This window comes from Odontesthes bonariensis, chromosome 13 (genome assembly GCF_027942865.1).
Source record: "Odontesthes bonariensis isolate fOdoBon6 chromosome 13, fOdoBon6.hap1, whole genome shotgun sequence".
Classification (NCBI taxonomy): Eukaryota; Metazoa; Chordata; class Actinopteri; order Atheriniformes; family Atherinopsidae; genus Odontesthes; species Odontesthes bonariensis.
The window spans coordinates 10137419-10152098 of NC_134518.1; the positions used below are offsets into that span (position 1 = coordinate 10137419).

At 40.3% G+C, this 14680-nt stretch overlaps 1 protein-coding gene across 2 annotated transcripts in view; it reads left to right on the forward strand.

The window, feature by feature from the left end:
* aff2 (AF4/FMR2 family, member 2) overlaps nucleotides 1-14680 on the forward strand; it is a 202730-nt gene that overhangs the window by 120971 nt on the left and 67079 nt on the right. For both annotated transcript variants that reach the window (XM_075480879.1, XM_075480880.1), the window contains exons 8-9: nucleotides 412-472; nucleotides 7378-7432. In XM_075480879.1, the coding sequence (XP_075336994.1) occupies nucleotides 412-472; nucleotides 7378-7432 (116 nt within the window). The remainder of the gene's footprint in view (nucleotides 1-411; nucleotides 473-7377; nucleotides 7433-14680) is intronic.

Sequence of the window (14680 nt, forward strand, 5' to 3'; positions counted from 1 at the left end):
TGGCAGATTTCTCCTTTTCCTGTGAGAAAAAGAAGAAAAACGACTGACCGGCATAGAAAACACAGACGAAAGATTACGTTTTAAAAGTCTCAACAGCCATTTGGAAAATAAAGCATCTCCTTAGATTTGAAGTTTATTGCTAAAGGGTATTTAAGTTGTGTTTTCACCAAAACTTTGGTAACCAAAGCAAAGCAAAAGCACTCACACGCACAGCCTCAATAAATAACACTAAAGCAGTGTCATAATTTCCAGTGTGACAATGCTACAAGTCTACTATAATGTGAGTTGGCTTCTTGTCAAACACCAATCAGCACACACACACACACACACACACACACACACACACACACAGACAAACCTTGACACGTGCAAAACTGATAGAATGATTGAATGTGTTCTGTTTTGTTGCAGAGCGATGTACTGTATCAGCTAACAAGCCTGCTGCTAAACCACCGACTGCACCACAGAAGTCGTGAGTATCCCTCTCTCTGACTCACATACTCACAAGCACACATAAATTGATAATTTCTGACCTGCTGCTGCGTTTGCCTCAAGGTAAAATTAAACTTGACTCTTGGATGGAATTCACTGGTGGTAGGAGGAAAAAAAGATTGTGTGGATCAGAGCGAGAAAGTGGAGCTCCATTAATTTAACGTGAGCCAGGAGCATATTGCAACATCTCTGGCTGCAGTCCATTCCACATCACTCACAAAGCTGTAAAGCAGGATTCATGGCAGGATGAGACTGGAAAGGCAGAAATTTTGGCTTGTAAAACTGCCTCATGATCCTTTCTGATCCTGCGTTTGACCATAACAAGCTTAATGATTTTGTTTTGGAAATTGTAAACACCTTAAAGAAGAAATTGTTCAATCATAGTTTGGCAACACTCACTTGGCACTGAAGGATTTCAGCCTTTTCAGAATCAAAAGCAGATAGAAAAAGCAACATGAAGATTTAAACTCGAGTGCTTTTGTTCTACAATGTATGCTGAAAATGTTAGCATGACTGTTTAACTAGCTTATAATGCATTACATCCAAAATCAAGAATCTTAAAAGCTGAGTGCAATTTTTAGGGGTCCCGGGTTATGTTTATAATGATAATAACAATAATGATAATAAGAAAAAGCATGAACACCATACCATCGTCCTATATCAGAGCAAAGGGCTTTTAGAAATCCGAGGTATATTCAATCTAAAGTGATGTCAATGACATCAATACATTATCAAACATAGGCTACTGGCTCATCTGTTTTTAATTAAACAATGATAAAGGTTAAATTAAAAAAAGTCCAATCTGCTACACTGTTGTGTTTCTGTCCTTTATAAATCATTGTCTTGTCATTGTGATTATTTATTTCAATTAGGACACGTAGCTTCCAGATAGGAAGCTCTTGCATTTCAAAAGAGTTATCTAAAACATGCATCAGAAGCAGCATTTTAGCCTCATTAACGCTAACATTTGTTGTTACACGAGATAGCTATATGGCTAATAATCTTGCTAGCTTCGGATGAAAAGTCATTTTAGCTAGCAAAACTGATGCTCCCCAGCTAAGTATAAAAGTTCTACTTTTTTAGCCAAAATTTTTCTTATATCTCAAATGAAAAAAACAGCTTAACATATAGCTAGTAAAACCATCAATTCAGCTAGCAAAACTGATGCTCCCCAGCTAAGTATAAAAGTTCTACTTTTTTAGCCAAAATTTTTCTTATATCTCAAAAGAAAAAAACAGCTTAACATATAGCTAGTAAAACCATCATTTCAGCTAGCAAAACTGCTGTTCTACAGCTCTATGTTTTAAGTTTTTTTTTAGTTGAAAATAAGAAAAACAAAAAAGCAACAGTAAGATGGATGAGATCAGTAAACAGCCAGTCATAATATGTTCTGAGATTTGAAAGAGTAAGAATAAAACAGTAACTCGAGGAAAATTAGATAATGGTTGCTTTCTTTCAATTGTACTGTCTCATGCTTAATTTTGCTTAATCTTTGCCTGTTGTCATATTGTCCCTTAGACAATTAGTATAATTCAAAAAGGGAAGAAGATCATTTGTTAGTGCGGTGCCAAAAAAACAAAACACACTTTAAAAAAAGAAAAAAAGACATGCCAAAGGATGATTGAAAAACCCAGGACAGTCTTAGCAGCAAGTCAGCAGAATTGTTTGATAAAAGTTCTAGATCAGCATATAGCATCTGGATTTATAGTTACATTCGATCAGTCACAGTTTATCATATACCTTTCATACTGATGATACCTGCTGGAGCTGAGGTGTTTTTGAGGTTTACATCATTCTTTTGCATCAAAGGCGAATAATCATCAGTTTTCCGATCTCCTATTCAAACATATTTGCTGCTTTATTTAGTTGTCTGTAATAATTGTCATTGGTTAAACACAATCCTTTGCTTACTGCAGGTTTTGGGTTCTTTATTTTGGGGGGGTTTCTGCAGTGCTTATAAGGCTCATAAATTGTTTGAAAAAATGGGCCTACCTCAACTTTCTTCAGGAGTCATTTATTTTCTGAGGCTTTTCTATGTCAATCATTTAGACAGCTCCAACAGTCCAACAAGGTTCTCTGCTTCTATTCCACAAAAGGAAGAAAAAAGAAAAAAAACTGTGCTCTTTGATTATTCCAGAACAATTAAGAACATTTAGGGTTAAGAGTGTACCTCCCTGCATCAGGAGTCTCATTAGACTATGATCCAATCACATGGTGTTCAGAAATCTGCCTGCACGGTAGTAACATGGAAGAAATGGTTAAACCTCTTCTGCAGGGAGTCAGCTTTTTAATGTTGCTGGCTCAGGAACCAAGAAACACATTTATTTTCTCATTTTTATCTCTCTCTCTCACACACATAAACACAAAGGGCCATCTTGTGGGACTGGGTTTCTATGTTGGTTCACCTCCTGAAACAGTTTGTTGAGTCACGGCCCTGTAGTGAGGCGGACAATAGATACAACAAGCCGCCAACAATGGCAGGGTTATGGGTTAAATTCTCTGCGCTGTTCCGGGTGAAAAGACCATTGCTCAGTACTCGCCACCAGGTGACTGGTCAGAAGAAAAGCAGATGTTGCTTGTTAATGGGTTATTTTGCTGCCACTTTTACCCTGTATCCATAGCTGCCTAAAGTCAACACTGATACACAGTGCACTATTGTTGTTGATTGGACTTTCACAAGTAACAATCTTATAATCACAGTTGTTTGATGTCATCGTTATCTCGTTTGCATGATAGTCATGATCATCTTAAGTGGCGTGCATAACAAGACTTGTGTGAAAGTAAGAGAATTGTTATACTTCCGCACCATTTCATTTGATTGTCTGACTGATTGAGGTCAGGCCTTGTTAATTACGTCTCATTGTGCACCTGTCTTCTGTTCTGGATATGGCATGTCTGACCATTTATTTATTTATAAAAGCCAAACACATGAACATTTTCATTATAGTTTGTCTTCACGTTTTCCTTTTCAGAAAATGGCTGTTAATGCAGGGTTAGAACTTTTTAAGTAGGCTTATATCGTAATAGGGGCATAAAAAATTGCTGAAAAAAACCCATTAAGTTGCTAATCACTATCATTATCATTATCATTATCATTGGCAACTAAAATTTCAAAAACGTAACAGAAGCTGTTGTGAACTGTCTGTCCCTTTAGTTACTAAATGCCCAAATGTGTTTCCTCGCTGTTTAATAACTATCGTGTTTGGATTTTGGGAGATTTCTGGTACCAGGCTAGTGATACATTATCAGAATGGCTTTGGTGAAAACAGCAGCTTGTTGCAACAAACACAAAAAGCTTGTTCGAGCAGTGAGGCTCCAGCAAAGTAATCAAACAGTTGCCAAGAAAAACTCTTTGACACAGAGACGTGTGACAGGATGGGGACTGAAAAGCAGGTAAACTCCAAAATGCCAGGTGTAGCATGCAAAGCGATTAGTCAGTAATCGTTTTTCAATGGCAAACTAAAAAAAATAGGAGGTATGTGTAGATAAATCTTTAAAAAATTAAATAAACACAACAGAGCATCAAGTGTCAAATAATCAAATAATCAAAAATCCAGAAGGAAACAACACAGGCAAGGACGAGCCAGATAGAGGCATGGCGTTGGGGAGAAAACATGTGGATCCAACCTTGGAGAGCTTGTCTCATTGGAACTTAGACAGCCCTGTGATGGACTGGCGGCCTGTCCAGGGTGTACCCCGCCTCTCGCCCATTGACTGCTGGGATAGACTCCAGCCCCCCCGCGACCCGACCGACGGATTCAGCGGTATAGATAATGGATGGATGGAAAAGCTGACAGAGAACAACAAAAACCGAGGAGTACTGTATACAAACAGTGTCTAGCGACAGATTAAAGCCAGGTGTAGATGGCAGGAGCTGAGCAGTTGGATAATCACCGAAACACAAAACAGATGTGGAGCAAACACAGGAAGCAGCAGTTACAGAATAACACAAAATAAAGCTAAGTGAACAAAAAGCTAACCCAACAGTTCCCTTTTAGGGGAGAAAGCGTATGCGGCCTGCTCTGGAAGAAGTGCCGCACCCATCCTCTTTTTATCATACCGTTCGGCTTTTTTTGTTTCGCCGCTCCGAGCACACGTTCCAAATCTCGGAATTTTTCGAAAAGGTGCCGATCAAGGACACTTTTCTCCAAACAACAAACCATTAAGGATGGAAACTCTCCATCTGATCAACAGGAAAAACAGAGGGTGAACTTGCTCCATGTGTTTCATCTAGTCAGAGCTAAACGCTTCCGAGTGCTCTGCCAGCAACTTTCTGCCTGAGAAAAAAAGCAAGATGTGGACAGAGGCTGCGAACCGCTCCAGTGAGAGCTGAAGGTCACGGCCCGACGACGCCAACAGAACCACATCGTCCGCAAAAAGCAGAGACCGATTCTGAGGTCGCCAAACCGGACCCCCTCAACGCCCTGGCTGCGCCTAGAAATTCTGTCCATAAAAATTATGAACAGAATCGTGACAAAGGGCAGCCCTGACGGAGTCCAACCCTCACAGGAAACATGTCCGACTTACTGCCGGCAATGCTGACCAAACTCTGACACCGGTCATACAGAGACCTAACAGCCCATATCAAGGGGTCCGGCACTCCATACTCCCGGAGCACCCCCCACAAGAGTCTCCGAGGGACACGGTCGAACGCCTTCTCCAAGTCCACAAAACACATGTAGACCGGTTGGGCGAACTCCCATGCACCCTCCAGGATCCTGCGGAGGGTATAGAGCTGGTCCACTGTTCCACGGCCAGGACGATAACCACACTGCACCTCCTGAATCCGAGATTCGACTATCCGGCGGATCCTCCTCTCCAGTACCCCCGCAATGATATTCAATTTCTTTAAAACCTGTATTTAAGACAACATATCTAATGGTGATAGAAAAAAAACTACAGTTTTTTGTTTTCTTTTTAAATACCAGCTAATCTTGATTTTTATGCATGCTGCATATTTAAAAACATTTATCACTGCGCTGCATGAGCACGTCCAACACTCCGTACATGTTTGGGAACAACATAGACCAGTCGCTGTCACTTCATTTCGTAGTGCCTGGAAAGTTGGCATTGTCGGCCTGAAGTAAGCGAAGGATGGCACCTTTAAACAATATTCTTAAACTGTTAGTAAGAGTGAACTTAGACCTTCACCTCTCCCATTCTTTGCTTCTAAGGACTCACCCTCACTGGCACGCTCTTTTAATGTTCATGCATGTCACTGACTTCTGTCAATTCATCTAATTTGTTCTTTTGAACAATCTTTTCTCCTCAAACAGTTTTTTTCGATTTGCACATTTGTTAACAGGAACATATGCTGTTTGTATGCTTTTCTGTAAGAGAAGTATCAGTTATTTGCGCCTCATTACGCTGTTTTCATTTACATTCTACCCAGAAGGCAAATTCTCATTTATAGAAAATTCAAGGCAATCGATTAAGTGTGAAGTACAGCACTGATCCATACAGCACTGAAACATAGTTAAATTAAATAGTTGCATACATGGTTCAGTGTTTGAAGCAGGAATTGGCTCAACTGAGCTGTGAGCTGCTTGTTCAGCTTCAGACTCAGTTCAGAGTCAGCTCATGCGTATATTTTGTTTCGCCGTCTCAGGCAATGTGCTTTAGAAGCGCTTTAGTGTTGAGCGCTTACCGAGCATTCCTTTGATTTGGCTTTAGTAATTATTAACGTCGTTTCAGCCAAACGTCCACACGCAGTGGAGCTCCACAACTGGAGCACTTTGATTCGAGCAGTAAAGGACTCCATTTTATAAATGCAATTAAGAGCATTTGCACCACGTATAAATTTGATGTTCTGCTTTCCCAGCTCCGTGTGTCATTTATGCTTAACTCTATATCTCATTTATCTCTGTATCTTCATAGGTGCTTATTCTTACTCGTGCATTTTATTCATGTCCCTGCCACGCTTCCCATCCTCTCTCCGTTCCCCCCTTCACTTCCCCATCATTATCATCTCCATCTCACTCACAATCTCCCTCTCTCCATCTGTCCCTCCTTATGAAATAAAATATGAATCCATTATTCATTCATTCAAACATATCTACCATCGGCGGTGCTGCACTGTACTCCTTATCTGCACAGCTTTTTCTCATTGTGCTTCAGTTATTCAGGACTCGTATGGCCCCATCCGAAAACACCACGGCACTGGGGAGTATGTTTTTTAGCGGCGCACACACTGACAAAAAGTGGTTCGTGAGGCAGTAAAAATCCCTTCGGGGGATTCTCCTGTCATAACAATAGCAGTGCCAGCTTAAAATAATAGTAGTTTGGGTGGAGGGTTTATATAAAGCAATAAAACACAGCAACTTGCCAACGCATATAAACACTGAATAATTTGTGAGGTAAAGAGCAGGTGATGCTGTGAAGGAGTTCATATATTTTCGACAGTGCCATGTATATCATTTTCATAGCTGTTGTTGGAATTTGATCTCTACCATGAAGAGAGTAGATCAAACACAATAAATAGAAGAAATGGGGTAATGGCCAGCTTCTTTATTTCCAATTAGAAACACTTTGAAACATCGGCGTAAAATACAAATGATAGTCTGATCTCAGCCGAGCATGTCTTCTTGTTTCCAAGGAATTCTTGGCTGTAGCCGTTGTCAGACAGAAAGTTTCCAGGTGAAAAAACAAACTGGCTTGTCTTTCCGAGCTCTAAAAGCTGAACATCTGGTAGGTTTTTAGTCGTGAATTTCCACTTCCTCATTCCCCAACATGAACCACCGGCACTGCTTTTTGCTGTGTAATTAATCAGTTCACCAGAAAGTCTCTTCAAAGGGGACTGCAGATCACAACTTGCCATATACTGACTAACACGAGAAGGCGGGAGGTCATGGCTGCAATAAAACATGTCCCTTTGTCTGTGTGCAGGATGCTGGAGGATGACCTGAAGATCAGCAGCGATGAGGAAGAGGCTGAACAACAGGTGAGCTCCCTCTGCAGTCTGTTCACTCTGGCACATTATTCCTCTGTCCTGCTTTCCCCCTCTTCAATTATTCATGTACTAACTGAATCAGTTATCAAGACCAAAAATTGGATGTCAGCGTGCTTAAAAGTACACAATTTGAAATGATTTTGATTTCATTTACTTTGAATGTGGATTGTTTACATGTTTTTTTCGAACAAGTGGTAAGATTTCTTTGGGGAAAAAACTCCCCCCCAAACAGTGTCACGAGTCAGTGGCCAGGTTTCCATTCACTAACAAAGTGTTGATGCCATTCTTTGAAAAGCTTAAAAAAAGAATCGCATTTCTATTAACTGGTCTGAAGTGAATAGACTTGGCTCCGTGACATCATCAGAGGACGACGAAGTAGGCTTCATCGCTAGTGGTTGTCATTCAATAGAATAAGTAGTTCTTCTTACTGGAAGCAAACTTCAGGGACTGGAAAAAAAAAAAAAAAACAACAACAACTGCGGTGGACATGCACAAGAGGAAAATGGGGTGAGCTCTTCTTTAGAAATGACTTTTACTGTGAAATAACAGGTTATTAAATCGCAGTCATGTGAGTATTGTTTACCGGTTTAGACTGGAAGCAGCTGGCGAATCAGTCATTTTAATTTTAATCAGGTCTGACAAATTTTGCAAAGTTGTTTCCGTTTCCTCTCATCTCGAAACAAGCAAAAAAAAAAAAATGTTTTTCACATTCTTCTAAAAGCAAATCACAGACACAACTGTTAGCTAGTGTTAATCTAGCACACATCGGTGCTATTTTGGGACTGTAAGGTTGATGGTAGATAATAGACAATCTGGCCAAAAATCGGATGACCAAAGATGGTGATTCTCATTTTACATTAAACATCAAACTGATTTGATGGTTAACCTTCAACTAAAATCCAACTCGCAGATCTCTGCGTGCTAATTAAAGATTGGCAGGTGCATTTTCATGTATATATAGAGGCTGATTTTGAAAATGCAGTAATCTTCCTGTAACCTTAAATGAAATGCTAATCTAATTAGTCATCATAGCTTTTCAAATGTATCATTAAAGACCTTTTGATATAATGTAAGAAGCTCTGTGCAGAAGATTTTGTCACTTAAAAGAACTCGAATAATCGTACAGCTTGAAAATATCAAATTTCATAATGCCGTGCTTGTTTCATTATTAATTTCTTTCTAACCATGGAGCAGCAGTGGATCGTGATGTGTTTTATACAAAGAGGCTTTGGTGCCAGCGCGGTTATTCACTGTCCACTGACTAAAGAGGTGGAATTTGTCACTCTGGGGCACTTTCCATTTGAACCGTGCAATTGTCCTGCACTTCTTGCCTTGTTTTTCTGTATGAAAATTGGCACGATGGCCTTCTCTCCTCTAATCACTGTCATCATTCACTAATGATGCCAGAGATGAGTTCAAAGCAGTCAGTGGGGGCCATGCTTCTGTCCCCTCCCCACTGTGCAGACGGATATCAATGCTCATCAAAGAGCTTGTGAGATATCTTCTGTTAATGAAAAGATGCCCATTCCTCTCATCCCCTTTTAACTGGTCTTTTGATTGTATAATCAGCACGATGGTAGACATGGTGATTATGAATGATAGCAGGTCATTTGTAGTGGTTTTAGTTATTGCAATTGAGCTGCAAGTAGATTTGTAAATTACAGAGATTCCGGGTGCATTCAGAAAAGTATGACATGATTTTTCTTTGGGTGAAAAGACTTGATTAGGTTGAATATTCACAGTTCATTTCTTCTCTTTATACATGAAAAAGAATATGATTTCATTTGATCTCTTGCTTTGTTTCCCTCTGTGTCATCATAACTTTACCATCCTCCAGGACACTGTGGAATGTTAAGTCCTTTGTTTCTGCCCTGATTTGCGTTTTAGTTTGATTATATAGAATTTCAATATGCATCTTGTAGTTCTCCCTTTGACATCCAAATATGTTGTTTTGTTAAAAGTTTTCTATGAGTCTTTTTTATCTGTTTCTTGCTAAGCTAATGGTATTGTAAGCCCACTTTAATTCTTGCAACTGTGCTGTGGTGCTTGGAAGTTTGTTCCATTTAGAATTTGCTCACAACAACAATAACTGCAACTAAACGTTTCCAGTAACTGTTGATCAGTCCTGCACATATGCTTGGAAGAATTTTAGCTCACTCCTCTGCACTCAGCTCTTTCAGCCCTGGGATGCTGGCATGTTTGCTCACATTAAGCGCTCATTTTAGGCCTTCAGTATTTCTTTTGGATTAAGTTTGGGACCTTTACTCGGCCATCTCAAATCGTTAACTTTATTCATCTTTCAACGTTCTTTGTAGAACAACTTCTGCACTTGGGCTTGTTTCTGTACGACCAACTTATTGTGAGGTATATTTTCTTTTGAATTTGCTTGTATAGTTCAAAGTTATTGTCCTATTAATGGCTACAAGATGTATGGGTCCAGAAGCAAGAAAATAGGCCCAAATTATGATGCTACCACCATTGTGTTTCAAATGGTTTTGCAGCTTTTTTTAGCCTGAAGTCCTTTTGAAGTCCTGTGTTATTACCGTGAAACACTTCCATTAAATTCAATTTCATTTGTTGAAATGAAACAGTGTAAACTCTTTGGTGAGTTGTGTAAGAATCTGAACATATTAGAATAGAAAGAAGAAGAATTTTGAATTTCCCCCAGTGGGGGAAATTCAAAATTCCCCCAGTGGGGGAAATTCAAAATTAGCTCAACATTTTTATTTTTTAAATATCTATCGTCAAGCATCGGATAATCGGCAGGTTGGAAGCAAGCAGGAATAATGCAAAGGTTCATATTATCACCCAAAACGTTTATATGAGGAACTGCTCCATCCTCTCTAACAGCTAGTTGCTAATGTTGGCGTTCAGTTCTGAGCGGGTAGTACACAGAGGGTTATTATTGGCATGGTTGGAACCACTTGTTCCCCCTTTAAAGGGAAGGGTCACTATAACAATCAATACGAAGTTGTTCTGGGTGGTCACCTTTATCCTATGATGAAACATTGCTACCATGATGGGGGTGGTGTCCTCCAGGATGACGCCTCAGGATTCATTAGCAACTTGAAGTAATGTTTTTCTGTATTATGTTATCAGCCTCTCCAATTGTTGTGGAGGAATTTTGGCCCACTTTTCTTTACAATGTGTTTTTAGCTCATTTAGTTTTGAAGGCATTAATTTATACACAGCTCTCTTAAAGGGGAACTCCGGGGCATTTGAAGCGCAATCCCATTGCTAGAGGTTGTCAAATACTGACAGTAGGACACAGACTGGTGCAAATCGGCGCTCCCTGTGCGGCGATTGCGCTGTTTGCGCAGCCTGTCATGCTAGCCAAATACGTGGTGGCCATGGGGCAAATAATAAACCTTCCACGTAAAACAACAACTTGCACACTGCAGAAACGTCACACCACTTTATAAACCATACGACAATAAAGTCACTGTCACGCCCAGGGACTCGTTTTTAGTTTTCATGTTTTAGGTTATGCTTTTGTTTTCAGTCCATGTTTAGTTTTGCCTTACTTTCCCTGCACTCTGTTCATTAGGTTCACTCAATTCACCTGCGTTATTCCCCACCAGCTGCACCTTGTCACTGATCACTGTCCCTATTTAGTTTCCTGCCTCCCCTGTCAGTTTGCCGGATCTTTGTTGATCGTCACCTTTGCCATCCGTGCACGATTCCGGCTCACTCCATGTTCCTTGATTTCACGAAGCTAAGTATTTATTTATTCCATGCCATGTCTGTTTGTTTGTTTTGTTTATAGCTACGTTTTTCTCCGGCTCAGCCGCCCCTTCGTTGATACTTTGTTTTTTGGTTAATAAATCTACCTTGTTTTTGAAAGTCCGCATCCGTGTCCTCCCTCCTCACACAAAAACTTGACAGTCACAAGCCTTACCATCAAAACCATATGCATGGTTCTCACATTACTGGCATTGGGACGTTACAAAACAACTTTATAAACAGCATGTCACTGAAAACAAAAACATAACCTAAAACATGAAAACTAAAAACGAGTCCCTGGGCGTAACAGTGACTTTATTGTCAGATGGTTTATAAAGTGGTGTGACGTTTCTGCAGTGTGCAAGTTGTTGTTTTACGTGGAAGGTTTATTATTTGCCCCTTGGCCACCACGTATTTGGTTAGCATGACAGGCTGCGCAAACAGCGCAATCGCCGCACAGGGAGCGCCGATTTGCACCAGTCTGTGTCCTACTGTCAGTATTTGACAACCTCTAGCAATGGGATTGCGCTTCAAATGCCCCGGAGTTCCCCTTTAAGGTCCCACTATAGCATTTCAATCAGGCTAAGGCCTGGACTTTAACTGGGTCATTACAACATTCTGATTCTTTTATATTCCAGACATTCTGTTGTTGGTTTGCTGCTGTGTTTGGGATCATTGTCCTGTTGATGACCCAGTTTCAGCCAAGCTTTAGCTGTCAGACAGATGGCCTCACATTTGTCTATAGAATACTTTGGTATACAGAGGAGTTTGTGGTGGACTCAATAACTGCAAGGTGTCCAGATCCTGTGGCTGTGCCCAAATCATAAGCCCTCCACCATATGCTGATATGCTGTGTTTGGTTTTCACCAAACCTCACTTGTGAATAATCGTACAACAATGCAATTAACTGCTTTACGCTCTCTCTAAAAAGATCAAGACACTTATTGGAGTCCTCCACCCTGAGATATGATTTTAGATGTATTTGTTTATCAATAAATGATTCACCATCAAACATGGGATGTTATTTTCCAATAATGGTGATCAACCCTTTAGTAGAGACTGAACCTTACACTTATATAACCAAGGGCTGTTCTGCCAGCATGTTGCTGCTGACACGTCTCTAAGACACCTTCAATTTTAGTTTTAACTAGTCTCCTGAATGTAGTTTTTACGATTTGCAAACATCTTATCCATGAATTTTATTCCTTAGACTGCTATGTGTGTTTGACACATTGTTAAGCGGATCCTCGTTAAAATGACTCATTTCTTTATATTTTCTTCCAAGCAGCCAGACTTTTAAAGGTATCTTGAGCAATAGTTCTCCAGGCTCTCTGAACGTTTTTCAGTTTTTCAGAGTTTTCCTTTGACCATTGGCAGCTTTTTCACTCAGTTTCAGTCCAGTCCTTGTACCTGACCATTTTCATAGGAGTGTTTTTTTGTTAACCTACTTAACTCTGACCTATGAATCAGTCAAGCATAAAAAAAAGAACCTAAATCAAGGTATGAGTCAGTCTTGTGTCAACACATAATGGAAAACTTACCGAAGAACCAATTAAAAATAAGATCTTTTGTCACTTTGTGTCACAAAGACACAACATTTGTTCCCATTTCTTTAGTTGTATCTGTGAATAATGTCAAAACAGTTTGACAGACATAAAATAGTATTTTTTTTCACCAACATGGTGATTCCTGAAGAGCTATTAGCTGGAAACTTGGCATATCTCAGCATGATGTGCAGTGTGTTCTTAAAAGATTTGAGGAAACTCGACAAGTGGAGGACAAAAAAAAAAAAGTGAGGCTTAAAAACCTTTCTACAGTAGATGAACAGTATCTAAAAGTGAAGTAAAAAAAAAAAAAGGACCTTCAGTTGATCCATCCACTGTTGGCCCAAGCCTCATCAGAAATGGTCTCCATGGAAGGGTGGCTGTCAAGAAGCCGTTCTTAAGGAAGGGAAGCAGGGAGAAAAAGCTGAGCTGTGCCAAATGACACAAGAAGTGGGCTGAAAATCAGTGGCAACAGTTCTTATGGAGGGATGAATCCTCCCCAGAGCCCGGACCTCAACATTACTGAAGCAGTGTGGGATCATCTTGATAAAAACGGAACAAAAGGCAGCCGACATCCAAAGAAGAGCTTTGGGATGTCCTTCAAGAAGCCTGGAGAACTATTCCTGAAGACTCCTTAAAGAAATGACAGAAAGCTCGTCTAAGAGGGTTCAGGCTGTGTTGGAGAATAAAGGTGCTCCGAGCAAATATGGACACCCAAGCTTGTTAGAATCGTTCAAACTCTGCATTACTTATTGTATTTCCATTTATTTGCACACATTTCAGTAAATTACGACGTAACCTTTTCCAGTTTTCTCAGAAAAAAAGGTGTGGCTTAAGACTTCTGCTCTGTAATGTGTTGTGTAAAAGCTATGGGTGTGTGTGCCTTGTGATGACAGCGTCTGGTAAATGCCCTTGCTGACATCCTTGTATTCAAGGTGAGTTAACAGAGATATGATTTCAGATCAAGAGAAATTGAGATATTGGATAGGAGAACATAAAACTTATTGGCATACTGTACGCCATAGGACAGGAGAGAGTATTTTCTACTTCAATCCGTCTTTTGCAAAAAACACAAAGTATATATTCCAATCTGTTCAACTCTTCTTTAAAATCTTCACCACACGTCTCGCTCTGTGTATTTTTATCCTGTCGTGGGTTTCTGAGCAAGACCGACACAGGGACTGATTTAAATAAACGGAGAGTGAAGTGTGAAAGGCAGAAAAAAAGCGAGTAAGTTTAAGTTAGTGCGACAGAGACGGAGAGAGAAAGCCAAAAAACAGAGGAGACAGATTGATAACAACACAGACAGGAAGCAAAGATAAAGAGGAAGAAAGAAGGAAAGAAAACAAGAGGGCCGAGAGAGATGGAGATGGAGGCAAAGAGAGGCCGAGATGAATTCAGTGGCATTTATCTGTGCATGCTGTTAACAGGCTTATGGCAAATGAGTGCATGGTGTGTTATCAAGCTTTTATAGCCTCCAGTAAAACACAAAACCCTCACACGTTCATAATCAAACACACAGCCTTGCATGTATTACACACATGCACCCATATACACCGACACACACATACTGTGTGCCAATGTAAACCTATAGTCGCAAGCATTTATGCCAGCAAACACAGAAACGTGAACACACGCTGTCAGCGTCTCACAGATACACACACAGATGCACACTGTCATTAGTATGCTGTGGCACTACGCTGCGAGGGCAGCAGAGGAGTATGATGAATATGTTTTTGCCGAAGAGCAAAAGAGACGGAGGAGAGGAGGGAATTGAAAGAAAGAGCAGAGAAGAGAGAGAGATGAAGCAGAGCGGGAAAAGGTGGAGGGGAAAGCGGTGGTAGAAAAAAGAGAGAGATATGTGCCTAATGACTTTAGAAGCTGACAGAAAAACAGCAACCCAATTACCACTGCAGGACCGTCCTTTGTCTCTATCTCCCTGTATTTCTCTGCAAGCTTGTGATGACAGATC